We start from the raw sequence: 19,357 nt of genomic DNA, 5'->3' as shown, positions 1-19,357 counted from the left end.
CTGGCCAGGCTGCAGCAAGGATTTGGCTAAATAGCTATTTACGATGCATTAGTACAACACACACAACAGGATTCTGCTAATAGGAAGATAATTACTTGAAGTTCCTAGACTTTACAAGGTCTACGTAACCTCTAGTTTATAAAACTGCAATAAAGAAGTGGTGTTACAGTAGTACTGTCTTTCAGTGCAATATTCTAGCATCAACTATGACTGTTTTTATTGTTTCTCTTAGGCAACAGAAAAAGTTGATTTTTGTCTTTTATTTATGCTCAATTTAATAGTGACTGAGGTGCAGACATAAAACAATAATTAATTCTGAAAGTATTTCAAAAAACACTGAAAAATTTACAGGACATTTTTCAATGAACTTTTCAGAGGTTGAATAAGATCAAATTCACACAACGGCTCTTGCAGTCAAACACTAAGCAGTATTTTTATTCTCTTATCATCACGACTGTAAAAGAAGACTACTACAATATTCAAATATAACAACTACTTTGTAAACGTAGTTGTGGAGACTGTATAAAACTACTTAGCCATTCATTTTTTAAATGTTATGGATGTTAAATTCACAGTTTGAGCCAACTATTTTATTACCTGATGGTCTTCATGTTTTAATAAACTAGACAGTGATTCCACACAGATCTCCAACGAAGAATCCTGAGGCTCCATTTTGCCACAGAGCCTGGAGACTACAGCCATAGCAGAATGCAAAGTATCTTTATGAACAAGGTGTCCGCTGTCACGAATGAATGTCAGAACGCAATTCAACCCCCCAGCTTCAAACACAGCTCCTGACTCACGGGTACAGATTAATTCTAACACCTACAATGAAATGAAATTTAATTACAACAAAAGTACACATAAAAATGCAGTTATTTGTTTATATCCATCTACAGAACTAGTTAAATAACAAAACAACAAGAGGAAAAAAAAAAAACACCTCTCTTCCTCAACACCCCTAAGGGGATGAGACCTCTGGTACAGTAACAGTTTTCTTCTTAAATACAGGAACAAATACAAGAAAATCCCTCCATAGCATGCTTTTAACAGTCGATCACGGCAAACAGCTAGATAATAAATAGCACCTTTTCCTGGGAGAATGAAGCCTTTAGATCAAAAATAACTGAGAACTCCGAAACTTCCATGAATCCTATTACTTCAGTGATGTACTTAGAACAACATAAATAGGAAACGTATGTGTAAATTCTGAGGCAATAGTAATCAGGGAATAAAACTATGTGCTACCACACAGGCACGAGTTACACTATATGTAAAAGATTTTGCGGGTCTTGAAAATTCTTCTGATTACTTCAGAAGGCTGCACTGGAGCTATGACCAGTAAATAAATTCTTACATCAGGTAAATTATCTCTATCTGGATTGATGCCTCATTACCTTTTTAGCATAAAATTAGCCCTCAGCATTCTAGTCATGGAGACAAACAGGAAAACTTCCTTCTAATACTTTTGTTTTCTATAGAGAGAGAAATATCTAGCTAGCTATATTTTGAAAGGAATCTCAGCTTTGAAAAGCACGAGACTGACAGTAAAGATAGAAAACAGTTGGCATGTAAATTTTAACATACTGGGCATGGTTTGCTTCACGTTTTAATTATATATAGATTAGAATACGAGTAAATTCTTCTGGAATTGCAAGTTTTCCAGCTCCTTCTTAAAAAACAGAAGATTCTGCAGAACACATACCTTAACGCACTGCTCAGCCAAATCTCTGCTGGTTCTGTTGTTAAGTTCAACAACTACTAAACGATTACAAAGTGCCTTGATAGCTCCATCAACTCCCACAATCCTACGGGTGCATTCTGCTGATACGTCCAGATAATACGTTATGGCACGAGCTGTTACTTCTAATACATTGTCTGGAGCACTTTCATCAAGAAAAATTTTGCACAGCGCTGGTAAAAAAGTTCGAGGAGGGCATCTGCAAAAAAAAAAACAAAAAAAATCATTACTACACTGTACAGGTTACTCTGCATTAAAAGATTTCATACTCATTCACATTAACAGATTTATCCTTTTCATGCTACTATGATTTGCTAATTAGTTTATAGCTGGTCTGGAGCATTTAATTAGAAAGCAGAAATCTCATATGCACCCCAAAATTCAAATCAGTAATCTAAAAAGATCACAGAATCACAGAATTGTAGGGGTTGGAAGGGACCTCAAGAGATCATCAGGTCCAACCCCAATGATGGGGTTAGATGATCCAACCCCCAATGATGGGGTTGGATGATCGGGTCCAACCCCAAGATGCTGTACTAGGGGAGAAACCCAAGAGAATAAAAATATTCTTGAAATTTTGCAATCATATTGGAAAAAATTTTTCTTCTTGAAAAGTCATTTTAGGACTTCCTTCTCACTTCACCCATCAGAATTAATTTAGAAGAACCCATTCTTCTAAATAGAGCTTCAAGGTTCATAACGATAGATAGCTACTTAACCATGAAATATTATGTTCAATAACAGAGACTAAAGATCTTGGTTTTGCTACATAATTTAACTCTGAGGGGCCCTTCTTCCCAGTGTTTTAAACATGCTCACTTCCCTTCTTATCCTATTTCATTTTCTCTCTCTTTCCCAGAACCTCATGGAGAACATCGTAAATTCAGCTTGCTATACTACATTTTCTCTTCATATCCATGCCTTGTTAGCCTCTGGCTCTCCTCCTTACTGTTAGCCTCATTTCCATACACAGAAAGGATGGCCAGGATCATTCCCGCAGCTCCATAAGATAAGCAAGCTGCAACAGTCCTCCGTCCATCCCTTTGACACAATAGGATGCGAACCATAATGGATAGTCACCATAATGCTTATCACAGCTGTGGCAGCTGCGGTTAAAAATGATTTGGACCAAAAGCTCTGTGACATACTTTAAGACAAAAAAGGTATACTTTAAGACAATTTATTTTGGAACAGCACACAACCATTTAGCAATGAATAACCTAATATAATGATTGTTCACTACAGTGGTAGAAGACTTCCAAGGTGGAGGTGACGAATTAAGTGAGGGAGATACATGCCATGACAGCAGTCAAAATAACTCAGTACCTCCTTCCTAGATGTAGGAAAAGACCGTAATTAAATCTAAAGGAGGCAAATATTGCAACTTTTTCTTAAATTAAGATTATGGTCTGGAAAAGGAGGCCTAAACTTTTCTAAATCCAAAGAGAGAACATAAATAATAGTATGCCTTTTGGTCTGGAGGACAGGTGACGTGCTCATTGATTAATAATTCGGTAGACCAACCCAGAGGTCACCCTGTATTCCGCCCAGTACGTGCAGTGATTCACACACAAGAGCACCAAATCCTGGGAGAGCAACATGCGAAGAGTTTCCTTGAAAATCTGGCCATGCTATAGAAAGTAATCAAATAATCCTGCCTGACAAATAAATGCAGTGCCCAATAATCCTTCCTGATATGAATAAGTGAAGCTTTGATAAAGGTAAATCTCATATTTAACACTTTTATTAGTCTATCCAGTATACAATCCCAGTTGTTATAAGATTATTTGCTACTCAACTCCACATCATAGAAAAGTTAGCCTTGTAAATGCATTTTCAAAACATTAGTCACTTTAAAAAAAATCTGAAATTTATTAGGTAACTGCCATACAGTGAGATAAGAAGCATCATGTCAGAACGTAAAATTTAAATCAGACAGCGCTACCTGTTCCCATCTTTTCTACTGGGTCTCTTACGCTTTGCATTTTATGCTGCAACTTATCACTAAAACATTGCTATAAGCAGTATTCTGCAAACAGTATGTTGCAAGAAAATATCTACCAACAAACATAAATCTTACAAAACAAACAAAAAAACATGACAAGTGGAAGATAAGGAGCTCCACAGTCTACTATAACGACAGCAAGTAGCAGTAAACCGTTGTTCTTGGATTTCCAAAGACAGCAGCAGAAAAAAAAGCCTCTAGTTTTTCACAAAGAATTAAAAGTAACAAATAAAAAGTCTTTAAGCATTAGATGTATTTATGATTCAACAGTTTATAGAAAGACAGCACAAATGCAACTTAGTTTTTATTTTAAAATGAAAATCTAGAAGTCTGGAAGAACTCCAGTCCTGTCTTTAAAGCAGCTGCTCTCAAGAACCAGCACATACTGCAAAACACCGACCAAGTTACTCAGTGCCTATCATTTATATCCAATTCTTTGCCAGTACTGAAAGGGCAGCACATTGTAATTGTATCAGCAATGTTTTTATTGTAAGAGCACAGCTCACTGGCAAAAACATACTTTGTTTTTTGTTTGTTTGTTTTGTTGTTTTTAAATGACTTTTTGCCAGAACATCTAGCCAAATTAGTCAGGAACCATGCTTTTTTGATTGGGAGGCAAATAACTAACAACCTCATCTTGCTGTTAGCGCATTTGTTTTCTGACATTTCCGGTCCTCCAATAAGGAAACCAACTTGTATCAGGAGCTTTCACGAAGAAACTGTAGCTTTGTTGAATACTTAGCCTGCAGAAATTACTTGGTTCATTAAAGAAAACACTGTTCAGACTTAAAATTTGTTGACTACAGTTATACATGTTAAATCCCTGTAAGAGCAGCAATAATGCTAAGAACATCAAGTTCTAAAATATATATATATTTATCCCTTCTGAAAACAGCAACTGGTCTAATTTTAACAAGAGCTTTCACAGAGAAGACCTCCAAGCTACTTCAAGCTCTGAGCTCTGTGTACCTGGCCTTTCTTTTACCAGGTCCATATCATTTTTTAGTTTTGTTGGACACTGCTAGCAAGTGGAAGTTGAGAACTAGGCTACATCATGTAGAAGAGGCAGCAGAAACATTTTAGAAAAAGACAACAGTGAAAGCTGAAAATAAAAAAAAAAGAAGCAAAAATAAAAGCAATACTGAAGCTTTCATCTAACTGCTAAGAAATCATCTTCTTTTCCCTCCTTTTTCCTGCAGCACATCAACAAGCAATACACACAAAATCACAGGCTTGAAAGTAAAACAAAATGAAACACGCTGGCTTTGTTGTATGAAACTTTATGCACTATCCACTCCAGTACGTGCCAATTTAGTGCAAACCAATCATTTGTAATACATATTACCTTTCAATGTTTTTTTTTTCCTCCTTTTTTTTTTTTATTTTTTTGAAATGAATTCATTTCAATGCAGACCTCATTAAGTAATTTTAAACATTGGGTGCCTAACAGTGAAGAGCCCAGCATTCTAGCTGAACGCTCCGGACAAAACTGCAAACTAATGTACCCAATGCTATCATCTGTGTGCAACAGAAAGTTCTGTTCTCAGAAAGCTAAATCCAGGATGGTAGAAGCATCAGTCATACAAAGGATGCATATAAAGAGAAAAGAAAGCTTTGTCCTCGTTACAGCTCATACAATCTCCGATTGTACTGTAAACGAAGTACAAACTTCATTTTACTCAGACATTATCTGGAACATGGCAAAAATGAAACCAGAAGTTTTGTCTTAGCCTGCAAGACAACAAATGCATGTTTCTTCTCCCTCCTTTGGCACAGAAAACGTACAGTTGCCATCATCTTTGCCCTTCTCTCTCTCTCTCTCAACTTAAACAATTTTGGTTAAGCTCTACACAGCACAGTAAGACAAATGAAGCTATTCCTAAAGTCACACCAGGCAATAAAATGCGCGCGGCAGTCTGAACTATTTCACAGGAAGGTGTAACAGAATCAGGCTTTATCAGCCCCGAGTCTCTGCCAATGAGACTGCTGTGAGTAGTTTTAATGCTGTTATATAAACACAGCCTTCAGAATCTGTTATGTACAGCTACTGTTTGTTTGTTTGTTTAAAGGAGGTCATAGCTGGCAAGAGATCAAGCGTATTTTTTCAAGCCCAAAAGATGATGGCAACAATAACAATGACTTTGAAAATAAATTCAAGTCATCAACCGTATTCTTAGATACTAAAGACAAAGCAGTCTACAAGATACCAAAATGTAATTTGTCCAGATAGGACCTCTATGCTAGCTGTCCACTGCTCTTTAACATTGTTTCAGGCCAATACATTGCTATACTTTGTTCTGTGCAGCACAGCCCTTTAAGATGTATAACCTGTAACAATACAGGTTATAAATGGAACAAAATACGTTTATTATCAAGAAGAGTGTACAAGGTTCTTCACTACTTGCTTACAACAGCTCCTCTGATCAGCTACAGGCTTTTTATAATTCTATGAAAACATAATCATCAGGTTAGGTGTTCATTTTTGAGATACGTCTTCAAGAAGCCTTGCCCAAGCCTCGTCAAATAGCCTTTCACTCTGGGGGTATTAAGAGTTTGAGACAGGACAAAAGGTCCATTAGTATGTGAACTATTTCCTAGGATTTAAACAATATTCTGACTGTGCAGAATGCGATGAATAAGAAGGGAAGTTTTCGTGTTGAACTAAGCCACACAGCTGAGTAGGAGGAGCTTGCTGTGGACAGATGTAATTAATTGACTGCCTTTTGTTACCACCATCACATAAGCAAGCTGGCAGGAATGCATACACATGCACTCATACTCTGCATGTTTTGAATGCTGCTTTTTTCCCCCTACACTTATTAAAGTCTTGTGATCTTCAGACACTTCAGATCAACTGAGCCTCGCCCATTCAAGTTCAGAAGCTCTGAACTTCTCTCCTCACGGCCCAGTCTTCTCCTAATCTGTTGCCTGTGACACACAAGCCACTAATACTTGCTGTGTTATAGCATCTGAGCCTTCTTGTCCCAGATCAGGATCTCATTGCACTAAACACAGAGCAAAACAGACTCCATCCTTGAAAAACTAAAACCTAGCTGTACAATAGGACAGATACAGACAAGAGAAAGCAAGCCAATCATCCCACATTATTCAGTCATATCTCGATATCTCAGCAGTTTTGAGAACTGTGATTTACTGATCAGCATATCACATCTTGGCATTGGATTTCCTTATTTCATTTCCTTACATCTTCTTAAAGCATTACTACCAGTTTATTGTCACCAGCAGCATTTCTGCTATTTCAATAGAGAGGCTCCAAGGAAGCCTTGTCTTTATCCCAGCTTCTCCAAGAGATACCAAAAGAGTGAGTTGTGCTGCTGTCATTCAGCCCGCAGTTGCTACCTAAATCATAATTCTGTACAAGCACGCAGAATGAGCAGGCAGGAAACCACCCTGCTTGGCTCTATGGCGAGCACTAACACTCCCACCAAGACCCACAACCCACGGCCAGGTGCTGCTCCTCTTACAGACAGTTGCAAAAGAGCTCAGCCTGCTTTGAGCTTGGTTCTGAAATAAAGATACACCTGTTGCCAAAGTATTTTGCCCAGGCTTGGAATATCAGGTAGCATCAAGAGCAGCTGCTCAGTAAAAGGGGAGTAAATTTATTACTCAACTAGACAAACCAGGCTGACTGCTACAGAGTTTTAAACAGGGATTAACACACCTGTGAAACATCCTCTTGGGGGGGGACACCAAGCAAACTTCAATGTTCTGTAGAAGTAACGCTGCAGTGGTTGTTTCCTGGGGTAAGCCACATGCAAGTGCCCCACTAGACAAGAATGGCTACTTACCCAGGCACACCCCATGCAGCTACGTTCAGACTCTTTTTGCCTGCTAAAGTCCACTCCGGCCTTCACAGCTGCTCCAGTTCCTGCCGGCCAGGGACCTGGAAGTACTGGTTGTGGCAGGCACCCAGCACCTAGGTGGTTTTGGTCGCTAACAGCACGGAAGGGCATACCAACACATCCCCGGTGCTGTTTGACTTCTCCAACAGGTGGGTAGAACAATTACAGCTTAAAATTACATGGCTGTCACATTTTGAAGAAGTTTGCTCATGCTGCTGTAGGTTTGTGTGGAGAACCGTGTTACAAACTGAAGTACACAGGCCAGCTTTACAGTCCTCACCCTCTAATCCCCAAATCTGCACTAAGCTACTACATACGTTCCTCCTGGTTGCAACTACGAGTATCTGCCCTGCGTGTCAAGAATGTGCCTGCGTGATGGTGCCAGAGGAAGGACTGGAAGGCAGAAAAGGGAGCACCAGCACTCAATGGGAGACTCGATGGCACACAACACTGTCCCGTCCGTACCAGGGGCCCACGGGTGTGCGCCTCCACGCTGCGCCGCTGGGAGGTTCTGTGCACTGGCACTGGGCTCCTGGAAGGAAGGGGAAGTCCTGTCCTTCTCTAGCGGATGGTCTGTCGGCCTCGGAGTCCTTCAGTTTTCACTTGATCCAGTCTTGAGTAAAGACACCTTGCTACTAAAGTGTAAGCAGAGGCAGCACAGGGAGGAGAAACCCACTGCACACCTGGAAACATTTCTAGCAACCGGCTCCTGAGAGGATTTTCTAACAAGCAGCCGTTTTTGTTTGTTTTAAATAATTAAAACGAAGCACCAGGTACATAAATACACTTAACACCAGTAGGAACCAAACAGTGAGTCAGACAAGCCATGATGTATGTCAGGCCTGAAGTCCAGGACAAATCCCTACTGGCCTGCTTAGGCAGGCTGCTGTAGATGAAAGGGATGTAACACCGTATCAAACAGCTGCTCCAAAGACTAGGACCCACCAACAACCTAGACCCTAGTGCTGCTCCGACCAAGACTATGCTCAGAACTCAAGCGTCCTTTGACAGGCAGTGGAGCAAAGCATCCAGGGGTGTCTGTGCCACAGGGGCCACATGCTGGATTCACCTTCAGAAAGCACAGGAAAAACAACAAGGCTGCTCAAATGCTCAACAGGAGAGAGGCTGAGGGCAAATGAAGAGAGAGGACAGGACAGTAATCAGCATCCAACTTTTACTACTGTTCCATCTACTGATAGACGATGCTTTCGATATCTAAGAGAAAAGAACACAAATAAACCTTTCCTCATTGCAGGCCCAACCTCCTAGTGAGGGGGAAAAAAAAAACACAAAAAAACACCAGCACATCATTTCTAATCTTAAAGCATCCCAATATCAAAACTGGTTTCACCATGTTGCTTCTGTCTAAGCTGTATAATAACTAGCAGAAGATATCTCAGAAAAAAAAAAAAAAAGGAATTATGAGAGGAAAGAAAAATAAATTGTTTCCAAATCCTCAAAGTTGAAAAAAACCACTCTGTTCACAACAGGCTATTTGCAACGGAACAAACAAAACCATAGCAGTGAGTTTGTTTCAATATAGAAAAAAAAAATCTATTTTGTAATAGTTTTTATTCTTTCAAACTAAAAAGTAACGCCTAACATGAGCCAATAGGGAGCTTTAAAGTCCAGATATTTATGCACTTCTTCTAAACGAATATGTAAACTGAAGAATCTTTACAATCTTAGGTTTTCATTTCCAGAAGTGCCACTGGACGCTTCCTGAAATCCTTTCAAAGACTTCTCTCTTTAGGAGTGGTTAGAAACAAGGACCAGTCAGTACATAACGAAATTACTCTGTGACCGCTGCTACAGCTCTTACCAGGTACTCCCAGTCTCTCCTTTCTGGTTGTCCACCCAACTTTATTCCTCTGCTCCCAGGACAAGAGCTTCTGCTACTAACTGTCTTGCAAGTCTCCCACCCACCATGTTTCAAATAACTTTACAGGAAGACAGGTTTACTCTTTAATAAAAAAATAAAAAGTACTATTCAGTATCAATATTTACCCTTTATATCCTATTCCATAAAGATTACAGTATTAGAGCATTCTACCTGTACATCTAGAAGGGATCTAAACCATATCTCGAAGTGCTGATTCTATGTAATTTAGTATATATAAAGACATTTCAAATTTTCAGTGCCAAAATGAGCTTGAAGACCAAAATATACTATTTATTTAATACACATTCTTCCTCTGCAGCAAATGTATTTGATCTAAAACATTTTCTGAACTTCACAAGGCTAGGGAAATTTATCTATGTAAATTATTTTGCCGCAGCATAACCCCATAGGTCGACACACACGTATTTCTGAATCTCTGTGTCCTCTTTCAGGAACAGGAGCATCGCTAGGGATGCAGACTTCTCACACCGCCAGAGCAGGAGGCTCCTGCCGGCGCTAAGCCCTTCAACGCGAATGAAATGACTCAGCTGATTTTGCAACACGCCTGGGTATAAAGATACCACGGAAGTAAAAATAGGCACCGTGAACTCATCTCTGTAATTACTTCTTGTGTTTTATATGTACTCAAAAGCCTTGCCTAAAACAGCAACAACACTGTTTAAACTCAGCAGCAGTCTTTAAGCTACCAGAAAAGAAAAAAAATAAGGAAGAAACCAAGCCACTTCGTGCCCCAAATGGTTAACTCCGCTCCTCCCAGCACCCGGCGGATGCCGGCCCCGTCATGTGGCAGAACCTTTGGCTGCGGGCGCCGGGGCCCAGCCTTGTGACTTGTGGCACAAAACCAACCTCAGCCGCCTGCCAGTGCTCCCTGCATACCATCTGCTGAGGCCAGCTACAAGTGCGAAAATAAGGTATTATAGATGGCTACACTGTTTTAATAATCCTTTGCTGTATTTAATAACGCTTGATAAATGAAAACACTGCATGTAAACCTCATTAGTAACTTTCTTTTAAAAAAACACACCGGTTAAATATACCAGTTGTTTGACAACGTGTCACACACCTTCAGTTGCAAAGAACACACATCTCGCTCGTTGATTTGTTCTTCAAGCAGCAGTAATTCTGACCTATTTTTGTTTAATGACTCTTTTCCTTTCTGCGGCTCTTCCTATGGGCGGAAATCTCAGATCTCTGGCTTTCCCCCACTGTTTCTTTTACCGAAACTTGGTTTTGTTTCCATGTATCAACCGAAACCCACAGCAGAGTAATCAAGATCACCCGTAAGAGAACTGCCCGCACACCTTCATTGCCTGCACATATTATTCTGGGCCCATTTCCGATACATATTTGACATTGTTTTCTTATAGTGCTGTCCCAGAAGCAATAAATCCCAGAAAACTTCCACATTTCAGACTTTAGAGACATGAGGCTATAATTAGAGTTTATAATTATAAAATACTTTTTCTCTACTCTTAACTGCAATCAGGCCAATAAAGCTAGAGTTAACAGCTCCATCCAGTATCTATTCCTGCAGAAACTCCATATTAATAGAATTAATTTAGAATTCAAATCTGACATTTAGAAACACTTTCAAACTTCCTTTTATAGCTAAATAAAGGACAGCTCAGCTGCAGCATCTCTCAAGCCCCCTGTATTCTCGCATGCTTTTTGCTAATTTTGTGCAGGTGTTGGCAACACACAGGTATCCCCACAAACTCTGTATCGTTTTGGCCTCCAGGTTCTCCCATATACAAGGGGAGTAAACACAAGAACAGGAAAAAAAAAATAAATCAAAGAGAAATATTATGTAGATAGAGAGAGCGTCAACTGGACATTGCGTTTCTAACCTTCTGACTTTCTTCAGTAAAGCCCAGTGGAACAATTCCATTAAATAAGCAAACACACAAATCAGCGAGACCGAGGTGATGCTAGCTTTCAAAGAGACAACATGCTGTCAGTCACATCTTACCTTCACGGTACGAAGTAGCTCTTACAAGCTGTACAAGCAGCAGCAGATGCTCCCTCTCACAATGCTAAGTAGCTAGTACCTTTCAGTGTACCATTACAAAAAAAAGACAAGCACCACCACCCCTCACCTCTGTGTGTACTTCAGCACTGGTATGACAAACAGCTGTACCCTGTTCTGAGAGTTTGCTGTTAGGGGGAACACATTCAAATATTCTACTACACATTCAATAAATATCAACTGTATAAGGTGAAAAAAAAGCTACAAGAAGACAGCTTCCACGAGGTAAATTCTCAAGGAATAGCTTTGCTCTAGAATGTGTTGGGTTATATTTTGCATTTTTCAGTATCTCATAAAAGACATGCCATGCCTCAGGGTAGTAATCTGTTCTGTAAATATTTTGCTGAAACGTGGTCCACCCTGGCTGAATAAATTGAAGAATTTGAAATTACAGATACTTCTACATGGTTTTCACTGGGAGCAATCTCAACTGCGCAAACAGATAACAGCTCAAGTACAGATTTCATTTGTAAATATTTCAAAATGAAATGAGCAATTAAAGCATAAAGTATGATTTTCTGAATGTGCCTAAATATGGACATCTCCCTGCTGACTTCTGATGGATTTCCAGGTACTCAAAAGGAGAACTGACTTAAACTAAAACTGCACGCAAATAATTTTAAAGTGTGCATCCATCACAAAAAAAGTTCCTCATTTTACTACAGTTTTTAAACAGATGCTGTATTCACACAAAACTCAACAGCAAAGCATGCTAAGCCTGAAATAACACCATTAATATAAACTATTTTAATTGAAATCAAACAAAAAGTAATAAACTTCACAGTGCCGCACAGAACTGAAATAGCCAGTCAGAGCTAACCAGGTTGATTTTGTGTTGCATCCATCAGAAACCTTTCCCATTAGGCACTCCCCAAGTAGCCTTGTGGAAGTTACCAACTCAGGCAGATTTTAGTCCCTGAGTACCGGATCCAGGTGATATTCGCATACAGCCAGTCTTCCACAAGAAATCTTCCATTTCCCCATTACCAATCTTCTGAAAACCCACGCGAGCTATGCCTCATAAGTACCCTCTTCAGAAAAGGCCAATATTGAAAATAATTTACTAGTACAGTCATTCAAGAAAGGATGTCATCTATTTCAAATTGGTCTCATCCAATCTATTAGGCCATGGAAACTTTTAAGAAAGTAAGTTAATGATTTTTTTAAAATTCTGCACCCATCTTTTGTCCAGTGGCTGCAAGAACAGATCACTTAAATTTTACCTCACACACAAAAAAGCAGAACAAAAAGATGATACACTCAAATGTGATAGTAATGATACTTTAAGAGGGAAAAACAGAAAAACTGGCAGACTAATAAATAACAGCAAAGACACCGTGATGAGTTATACAGTATTGTCAGGACTACTCAGGGGCACAGGCTCACTTAAACAAAATGTGTTTACAACACACCCAAATGCCGTGTTTCTGACCTTAGTCTGGGTAACACATCAAGTCATACCTAAAAAGTCAGCAACCATATCCTGAAAGCAACTGTGAAGATAAGTAACTAAGACCAGACTTCCTGTACGCCTTGGAAACATCTAACTAAATTTTGGATAACTGCTAACAGTAAGAAACAGGTACTACTGTGAAGAACATGGATGAAGCCAAGACTGGAAAATATTTCTAAAAAGTTTTGGAAATTGAAGAACTGGAGAGGAGGAGTAAGATCAAGAGCTGACTAGATCCTTGTGTGTGGTCGTACATTCCCCGTAGCAATGGTTCCAACTTGTAACCCAAGAGGAAGAGGAGCACCAGCTACCCATCACAGACCACAGAAGCTTGGCCAATTCACATGTAAAAGGACAAGCAAATTTCAGCAACAAAGGCAAGTCGCCAGTAGACGAGATAGCGAAACAGGGGGGTAAGCTCTTTGACCCAATGCATTTAAAATGAGGTAGGATGTCTTTTTGAGAGTGTTAAGTACATGGTATGCCTCTGTCAAACAAGACGCTCGATTCAGGAACAACCAGGCAAAATACAGCGGCCCGTGACGTTACAGAGGATGTCTATTTGGATGATCTAATCTTCCCTTCTGGCATCTGTAACCATTAAGATTCTCCAAATGACTAGACAAGGCCAATTAATCTCTATAATACCCGTGACTATGAGGCCATAATTCCCATTTTACAAAGAGAAAACAAAGAGGTTTGGGCATTAAAACCCTTTACCACTGCAAAAATAAACGAGAAGAGCCCAAACCAATCAACAACAAAACCCAGAAAGACTTAAAAATCAGAAATAATTCTAAACATTACGCTGTAACATGACAGCTCCCTGCAAAATACTGCACATCCCCTGCTGTGCCTGTGCTTTCCATCTCAGAACGGCAATCTGCAGGGTGCTGAAGATCCCACCACATTCACGTCCACCTGCAGAGCGAATAACGCCAGCACCGGCATTTCGCTGCTGCCACATCCTCTTTAGAATGCAAAAAGTTACCAGGAATCACACGATTCTTGCCACTGTGAAGCTCACAAGATTTCATTTATTGCGAGACATAGCTGCATCAGCCCAAACTAGTATTTCACTAAGAATATACGCTTCACAAGGTTTAAACAATGAAAACTGGTAGTCCATAGTTCACATCAATGCTTGTCTCGATTTACTGATGGTTGCACTCCAAGAGAGGAAGAAAAAACAAAACACACACGAGAATGGGCTGACTGAAAACAAACAAACAACAAATCAGGCAAACCTGTAGGGGACACACATCATGAGTGACTTTTCAATCCACCTTAATACGGCTGATCAGTACGAGCTGCCCTCTCAGCCTGTTACTTTTATCATGACTGCTAAATCTGTTAAAGGGCACATCACCACTGTCTGAATTGCAAAAATGCTTGTAAAGCCAACACAAACATTAAAATAGGCCTGAAAACCAGCACTTCACATTCCTATTCCCGTCTCTGCAAGGAAATTGCATTTCTGTCTGTATCCAGTTTTGATTTACTGCAGTTATCCATCTGCTTACTAAACAAAACCAGCACAAAGAATACTGAGCTCATCTCCCATTTTGGAATTCTCTCTCCACTATGAAACACCAACAAAATTTGTTTTGTTTTTTTTTTTGGGGGGGGTTATGTTTCAAGCAACCTAAAGTGAAATCATGATAAAGAAGCCTGCAGTTTTAGGTGATGAGGCTGAGGTAAAGGTGAACTTTTCCACGTTAATTTACCATAGTCTCGCCAGCTCATATCAAAATAACCTGCTTCACTAGAACTTCATCTTACACTCATGGCATGTTAGCAAATACATGGTTGAGAGACACCTTTTCTCTAGTGAATATATACCTCAGTAAGGAACAAAGTTATAAGGTAAGCTAAAGCAAAATAAACATATTTCACCTTAAAAATTAAACTGAAAGGATTCCTACTTTACACATTAGAACCCTCAATTTTGATCCTTTGTATATTTTTTGTTTATGTTTGTAAAATAAGCTGATAACTCTTGATACTTCATTGTTGCCCCAATCTGTTAATGCTAAATATACAGAGATGTCTTACGGCAGCGCCAAAAGGGAAATTTCATCTGTTCACAGCGTAGAAAAGGCTTTACTCAGGTTTCACTGTTTGTTATATTACTGCGTTGTTTTACAAGTTTCCATCAAAATTAAAGAAAATAATTAAATAACATCTTTCTTGCTAAATACTTTTACTCTTGCATACAAAGTAGCAGCACAAAGCCCAGATCTAAAGAGATTCCATTTCATTTCGCCAAAATAAAGTGAAACAACCAGAGAGAGGGAAAAAGACAAGTTCACACACGTGGAGAAGGCCTCTACTAACAGCGTGAGACTATAGCTAACAGTCTCTACAGCTCTTGGAAATTACCTTTAACAATTCAAACATTAAAACGCCCTTTCAATAATTCTTATAGAAAATGAATATTTAAAACTCCTGTTAAAGCTGACTTGCTAGCATACGGTTTAACTACAGTTTGGGACTAACACTTATAACGACGGTGAGTTTTTCTCACCCTCAATTACTTAGCAGAGCCGTTTCTATTCACTCATTAAGTTTCTGCAGTTCACACTACTGGCTGGTGCTGCTGTTAAAATGTTAGCCATTCTTCATGCTAAGTGACTAACAGTGTCTGTGACTCATTATCACCAGAAGATGAATATGCCACTGATTTTTTTTAACACTAACATATGAGTAACACTAAAAATAAGTTAATCAGATGTAATTTGTAAATGTGGGGAAAAGTAAAGAAACGTCAATTATTTGGCACCATAATCAGTTACTGGCTGCACACCCTCCAATCTGTTGTGATAGTGCTAGCACACTGAACAAAACACAGCATCACACATCTAGTGATGCTTCCTTTTTTCTGACTTGGTCAGAAAAGACATTCAACATCCATTACTTTTGTACAGAGAAATCTAGTTTTAGAATATCCCATTTCATTGACAATGCTTGCAAAGTAACCCCATTACTTTTACTTCACTGCAATAATGCAGTATTAGATTGCGAATCCATCTTTTCTCTTCTTTATATTTTATTTATTTAAGTTTGTGATTGTTCCTTGGTAAGTGAGACTGTGTATAATGCTACATAAAAGATACTGGTGAAATCATTCTGGGAACAATGCTGTGCTTTCAATGAAAAGGCACTGCATTCATGTCAATAATTTTCATGTGTCAGTTTCATAGCTTTGCCAGTCCTCGCCATATGCAGCTTTTAATCACCAGATGTACTTTAGCAAAGAAAAAGCTCATAATTTTACTGATGTCATAAGAGCAAAGCATTTCTTACGTAAAAGAGGACTAATAATTAATAAGTCACTCTCATTGACCCCTGAAGAAACATGACTTTTTATTCTCCAACACATTAACTATTTCAAAATTCCACCTTCCATCTTTGAGTTGCTGAATTCCACACACGAAAGGTTTTCTTAAAGGTTTCTTAGTCAACATCATTAATAGCACTAAACAGTTCAAAGATCTTAAAATAACATCTGCATGGCATACAAAACTTTGGGAATGCTCTCTCTGTTTAACAGAACAAAAAACATTGTAATGCCTTTTTAAAGACTGCTTTTCTTATCACCAGAAAAATAAGTCTGCATTATAAATCTTGCATCCAGTGAAAGCATTTTCAAAATTAGTTCCTGAAAAAATGTGTTTGGCACCACTGCTGTCAAATACTAAGCCTCCTATTTAGACGAGCCATAACTCCTTTAAAAAACATTACTGAAAAGCAACTTTAAAATATTATCAGGGCTTATTTTAGTTACACTCTGTCATGCTGAGAATGTTGGCTTCTTGAACTCATTTGGAGAAGATCTAAATGATGTCTTGAAAAGTGTTTTTATTTCTTACAAAGAGCTTCAAAATAAAGTCACCTTGAAATGCAGGCTGTGATACAATCCACTGAAATGTTCTCAGCTTGCTCTGCTTCTCCCTTATTTCCATTTCCACCTCCAGTGCTCATCAGTCACCCCTACACTCTGCTTTAATGCACTGTAACAGCAGAAGGCTAGCCACCTTCTTCGGCACGTTTAAAGAGTAGCTTTGCTCTTTTAGCAAGTTAGAGGAGTCCAGCCCTGATGCTGGCGTGAAGCAAGTATGTTGCTGGGAGGAATTAAAATGGTGAGCATTGGTAAATGGAAAGCCGTAGCTCTTTCTTTGGAGGCGATGAACTATACTGTGTTAGCTCACCAAATACCACGGAACCATGTATTCAGGGTCTTAACAGTGCCCATTAAAAGTAGCAGTTTGAACTTTACTGTAAAAATGACACAAACAGGCACGGAACCTTGCTAACTTTTTCCTAATTCACATTTTATTCTCTTCCTTTTTTTGTCTGAGGGAAGCTTACAACAGCAAAAAAGATCAACAACTTAAGAGGGCCAGTAAAATTAAATTATACTAAGACTCAAAACTAAAAATGCCAAGTGGCATTTTAAATGTTTCTTCTTTCAGACATCAAAACTAATTTTAAAACCACAACACTGCAATAATGGAGCATTCATTACATATACTTTGAAAAAAGCACTTGGACTATTGAATTCATTTATTCTGAGATTAATGTCTGTTCCAAATAAAATGCATAAACCCCACAACTGTTTTATATTTTAAAAGTTGATATTTTGTTCCCGATTTCCAAATACACAGAAGATATCCTTACAAATGCTGATTCCCAAACTTCTACTTCTGTTCACCATTAAACATATTCAAGTAGAAAGTTCACTTCAATTGATCAGAAAAAATCATTCTTAACTACCAGACTCTTTTTTATAGAGGCAAATTAATTTGTCACTAAATTAGCTTTTCCAAGGCTGGAGACAGAGTGCTTCATCAGTATCAGTGCTACAAGGGACAGACAGAGAAGTTAAATGCTAGAGACCTATTGTCTCTTTCAATTCCAAAATCCTACTTGTAAGCTCTTCAAGGCTCAAGGTCAGCCAGTTTCATATTCTAAAGCAGTGTACAAAACTTTGATCACTGTTAGGCAACCGTTAGAACCCCTAGCTTTAGAGATGTATTCATTTTACACTTCTTGAAATAAAGGCAGTCATGAACAATGAATGACTTGTAAGAGAGAAGCCTGTAAAGTGTTGTCTTCTTCAGGGCTAAACACTCCAACAGTTACCTTCCTAAATGCTCCTAAACCCATACTCCTATGAAGCAGGATAGATCAACAAGGCACTAGCCGTTTCACAAGATGCAAAAGAAAGGAACGTGAGACTAATGGAGAAAAGATGGAAGAGAGTTGCAAGAGGATCCAAATATGAAATGGGGACGGGGAAAAAAAATAATCAGACTTTAAGAGATATCAGATTGAGGAGCAGATAAAGGAAGAGAGTAGAAAGCATTAAAAAACAAACAAACAAACAGCACTCCCTTAGCTGCTAGTAAGTTTTAAAACCTTGACTGTTTACAGTGTTGCTACCTCCCTTCCCTACTACTCCTGGGCCTCACAGGAAGTAGTGTAACAAATGCACAGCAACACCATTAGGTAACAGAAGTGGTTACATCAGCGTTTTCTGCTGTGCGAAATACAAGTGAGAGCAAAGACAGATAGGAGGTGTGCAAGAGAGCTGAAAAAGAGGGTGGCACAAACAGCAACATTCTTCAAAGAATGGGCAAACTACTTTTATAAAGAGTGGAAGATATCTGTGACGTTTTCAGATTTGCAGAGCCAAGGAAACTACTATATCTTGAAGAAAAGTGTTGCCAGAGTATGGATGCTTAAATTTGTATAACCAATCATTATTGTCTTAACATTAAAAAAAAAAAAAAGCTTTTTCTCTACCAGAAAGAAAAAAAAAACACCTTCCAGATCGCAATTCTGAATACATTTCTTTAAATTAAACAGCCAAATCATGCATCAGAAGAGGCACAGCAAATCACTCCCATGACACTACATTTTTAACTAGAAAGCAGTACTTCACACCACATTAGCACATTTCAGTGATACATACTCAAGTTTGGTCCGCAGAAACGTTTTCGAACCTGAAAGCTTCTCATGCTAAGAGCATTAAATTTTTATGAACATTGAATGTTATGAATGTTTAGTTTTATATACAGCTACCGAGAGAGGAAAATAACATTCCATACAGAAAGACAAAACTACTTACGTCTCAAAACAGCGATCCACGTTGTCTGACATCAGAAGTAGCATGCATAGCTGTTCCAGTGCTATTAGCTGCATATCCCTTTCATCTCCCTGCCCCATCTGCAGCCATTCCAGCAACGTGTCTGGGTCCACATCTGCCATGGTGTTTTGTTTTGTTTAAAAAAAAAAAAAAAGAAAAAAAAGGAAAAAAGCCGCTTCTGCTTAAATTTAAAAGTACCAAAAATATCCTTTAAT

The 19,357-nt window shown here is 38.8% G+C and overlaps 1 protein-coding gene across 2 annotated transcripts in view; it reads right to left on the bottom strand.

Moving 5' to 3' along the window:
- HECTD1 (HECT domain E3 ubiquitin protein ligase 1) overlaps positions 1 to 19,264 on the bottom strand; it is a gene marked incomplete at its 5' end in the record, with an annotated part of 61,072 nt that extends 41,808 nt beyond the window's left edge. For both annotated transcript variants that reach the window (XM_080592740.1, XM_080592741.1), the window contains 3 exons: positions 598 to 825; positions 1,706 to 1,940; positions 19,125 to 19,264. In XM_080592740.1, the coding sequence (XP_080448866.1) occupies positions 598 to 825; positions 1,706 to 1,940; positions 19,125 to 19,264 (603 nt within the window). The remainder of the gene's footprint in view (positions 1 to 597; positions 826 to 1,705; positions 1,941 to 19,124) is intronic.
- Between the last annotated feature and the right edge of the window lie 93 nt (positions 19,265 to 19,357).

The sequence above is a fragment of the Anser brachyrhynchus genome, assembly GCF_964034855.1.
Source record: "Anser brachyrhynchus genome assembly, chromosome: 5".
Classification (NCBI taxonomy): Eukaryota; Metazoa; Chordata; class Aves; order Anseriformes; family Anatidae; genus Anser; species Anser brachyrhynchus.
Note: the sequence above shows the minus strand (reverse complement) of the source record. Positions and strands in the feature narration are given on the sequence as shown.